This window comes from Poecilia mexicana, unplaced genomic scaffold, assembly GCF_051168715.1.
Source record: "Poecilia mexicana isolate PSO_F unplaced genomic scaffold, ASM5116871v1 scaffold_16, whole genome shotgun sequence".
Classification (NCBI taxonomy): domain Eukaryota; kingdom Metazoa; phylum Chordata; class Actinopteri; order Cyprinodontiformes; family Poeciliidae; genus Poecilia; species Poecilia mexicana.
The window spans coordinates 1759936-1762413 of NW_028263385.1; the positions used below are offsets into that span (position 1 = coordinate 1759936).

Genomic DNA, 2478 nt, shown 5'->3' on the forward strand with positions numbered 1-2478 from the left:
CAGTTTTCTGAAGAACTAATTAAAGTTGGTTTTGGTCTCATCAGCAGATCCTGGTTGCTAATGAGACTCTTGTGGTTCTGTGTTTTGCTGAGACAGGAAGCATGGAGGGTTTTGCAATGCAAAAAAACTTCTACCGAAAAACCGACGACAGAACAAAACTGCAGCTGTTGGTAAAAAAAAAAAAAAAACGTTTTATTTCACACTCAACTGGATGTGAAACTCAAGCTTTGGTTTCCTGAAAGGCTGATTACATTTCAAACTCTTTCTGCTCAGAGGGAGAAAGAAAATATAGACCAACCTGTTTTTCAAACACTGTAAAGAAAAAAAGGATAATTTAACTGCAGAAATTTTTAGATTTACTAAAATAATAAAAGTCATTCAAAGACAGAATCAGGTCATTTTGAAACTCTTTTCCACATTCATCCAGTGAAGATGTGGTCCAGGTTGGTAGCTGAACTTTGCTTTTTCCTGGTAACACCAACAGGAAGCCATGTTCATGTGTTCATATGGATCACTGGAGGTTGGAAACATCTGGACCTCCTGGCTCCCAGAGTCCTGGTCTGGATAATCTGTAGTGTTTTCCCTTTTGGTTCCTGACGGCTCTGCCCTACATCAGAACTTGGCCTTTGACCTTACTGGGTGTGTGCATACATAAGTGGCTCTTTGTTGACCCTGCAGTAGACTAATAAACTGACCTCTGACCCTGACCAGAGTAAGCAGCAGGTAAGAAAGGGATGAATGAATGCATACATGTTTTCATATTTCTTGTCTGAAAACTTGAAACAATGCAACAGATTTTATTTTCAGAAGCTGAAACACCATTTTTAATAATGGCCAAAGGAAATGACATGAAAGCCGTTTCATGTGTGGTAATTGTCTTTGTGTGTTGAACAGATTTTTTGTGCAGGAAAAAATAACGACACTGCTTGAATTTCATCAGATTGTTTTACTAGATTGTGCTTTCCGTCGGTTTGCTGTTTCCTGACTCAGCGGGAGCTAAAGCGACGCGTGTCCTGACGGCGCCAGCAGGCTGAAGTCCAGACCTGTGAGTAAATGTAAGCAGATCAATGAGGGGCTGCAGTCTGGCTGCTTGGAGCTCAGTCAGGTGGGTCATGGGTCGTCTGTCGGCCAGAACTGCACATGTTTTCCTGAAAGAGGAAAAACAGTATGATTTCACACACACACTGCACTGCAGAAATGTTTCCGTTTCATTTAGAAAAGCTCACCTGTGTTGGGTCAGTGCTGACGCTCTTCATCTGTCGTTTTGAGAAAATGAACCAGGACACCCAGGAGGTGAGGGAAGAACCGGGGTGTTGCACCTTCAACCCAGAGCTGATGCAGACGGAGAGCTTCAGGGCTCTGGCTGGAAGCTGAATGAAGCCCTGGAAGCATATCCTCTCTGATGCTTCAGGGATAATGATGCGGATTATTTTGGAGAAGACGTCTCCTCTCTGCTGCAGTGGCGCCTTTTGGTCGCTGGAGGCGCCACAAGCCGAGGATTGGGAAAGTTTGGAAGAAGATAATTTATGATTTTTCTTAAAAACTTCTTCTGCCGCAGCTTTACTGTCGCCACTATCCCACCTGCAGCAGACAGAGAGCCCTGCGGCCGACACCAGGCGCTCTCCTCGGCGGAGAATCCTCCACTCGGACCAGCGGGATGATCCGCCGCGCTGCGCCGGGGAGTCGCGCAGCGTCCCTCCGGCCAGTCCGAGGCTGTATGCCGCCGAGGCAGGCCGCTTGGTCGGCGGGTTCCGGGTCCAGATGTTCCCCCTGCAGCGGAGCACGGCAGACAGGGCCGAGGCGGAGGGGGTGGAAGCCATGGAGAGAAGGAGTCGGTTCGTCCTGGAGGTCCGCAGCCGAGCAGAGAATCACATAATGAGGCTTGGAGAGGCTACAGGAGGGGAGCAGCGGAGGACCGGGGGGTCCGGGCCATGTTCCTGTCCCACAGGGGTGTGTCTTCAAGGAACCGCAGTGAAGTTAGTTTCAAGTTGGATATTCGATATTCGAGCTCCGCGGAGTGAGCGGCGTTTACCTCAAGGTTGATCCGATTTCGGAACGCTACTCTCGGCCAGCGGTTCTCTATCGCTCCCGGCCGCAGCGCCCGAAGGTTCACTTAGGGACTATCAACAAATTACTGAACCTAACATTCCTGTCAAAGAAATATAATGTTTTCTTCAATAGCTTCCAGGTCATTTGACCTAATGACTCAAAATCACTTTGAAATAATTATACTAGTCTCTTTATATGAGGCACAGTCATTTGTTTTCCATTTTAAATAATTTTCCATTTTTAATTAATTTTTTTCATCAAAATTGAGGGTTTTTCTTCAATAGCTTCCAGGTCATTTGACCTATTGACTCAAAATCACTTTGAAATAATTCTACTAGTCCCTATAGATGAGGCACAGACATTTGATTTCCATTTTTAGCCATTTTCCATTTTTTAGGAATTTTTTTCATCAAAATTGAGGGTTTTTAT

General features: G+C 45.8%; 1 protein-coding gene across 3 annotated transcripts; it reads right to left on the minus strand.

The window, feature by feature from the left end:
* Nucleotides 1-926: 926 nt before the first annotated feature.
* On the minus strand, nt 927-2156 carry LOC106920421 (uncharacterized). Of its 3 annotated transcripts, none has more exons than XM_088014309.1 (3): nt 2033-2156; nt 1227-1956; nt 927-1148 (listed from the first exon to the last, which is right to left on the minus strand). In XM_088014309.1, the coding sequence occupies exons 2-3, from the start codon at nt 1818-1820 to the stop codon at nt 1098-1100; spliced, it is 645 nt and encodes a 214-aa protein (XP_087870435.1). In that variant the 5' UTR covers nt 1821-1956; nt 2033-2156; the 3' UTR covers nt 927-1097. The 3 variants fall into 3 exon arrangements, with proteins under 3 accessions (XP_087870435.1, XP_087870436.1, XP_014846906.1); XM_088014310.1 differs by having other exon boundaries at nt 1227-1476; nt 1582-2155; XM_014991420.2 differs by having other exon boundaries at nt 1227-2156.
* Between the last annotated feature and the right edge of the window lie 322 nt (nt 2157-2478).

Bases quoted from the DNA above. Each gene is read 5' to 3' on its own strand.
- LOC106920421 (XM_088014309.1), bottom strand. From the start codon at position 1,820: ATGGCTTCCACCCCCTCCGCCTCGGCCCTGTCTGCCGTGCTCCGCTGC. The intron at 1,149-1,226 runs GTGAGCTTTTCT...TTCCTCTTTCAG, and splicing joins TCAGCACTGACCCAACACAG to GAAAACATGTGCAGTTCTGG.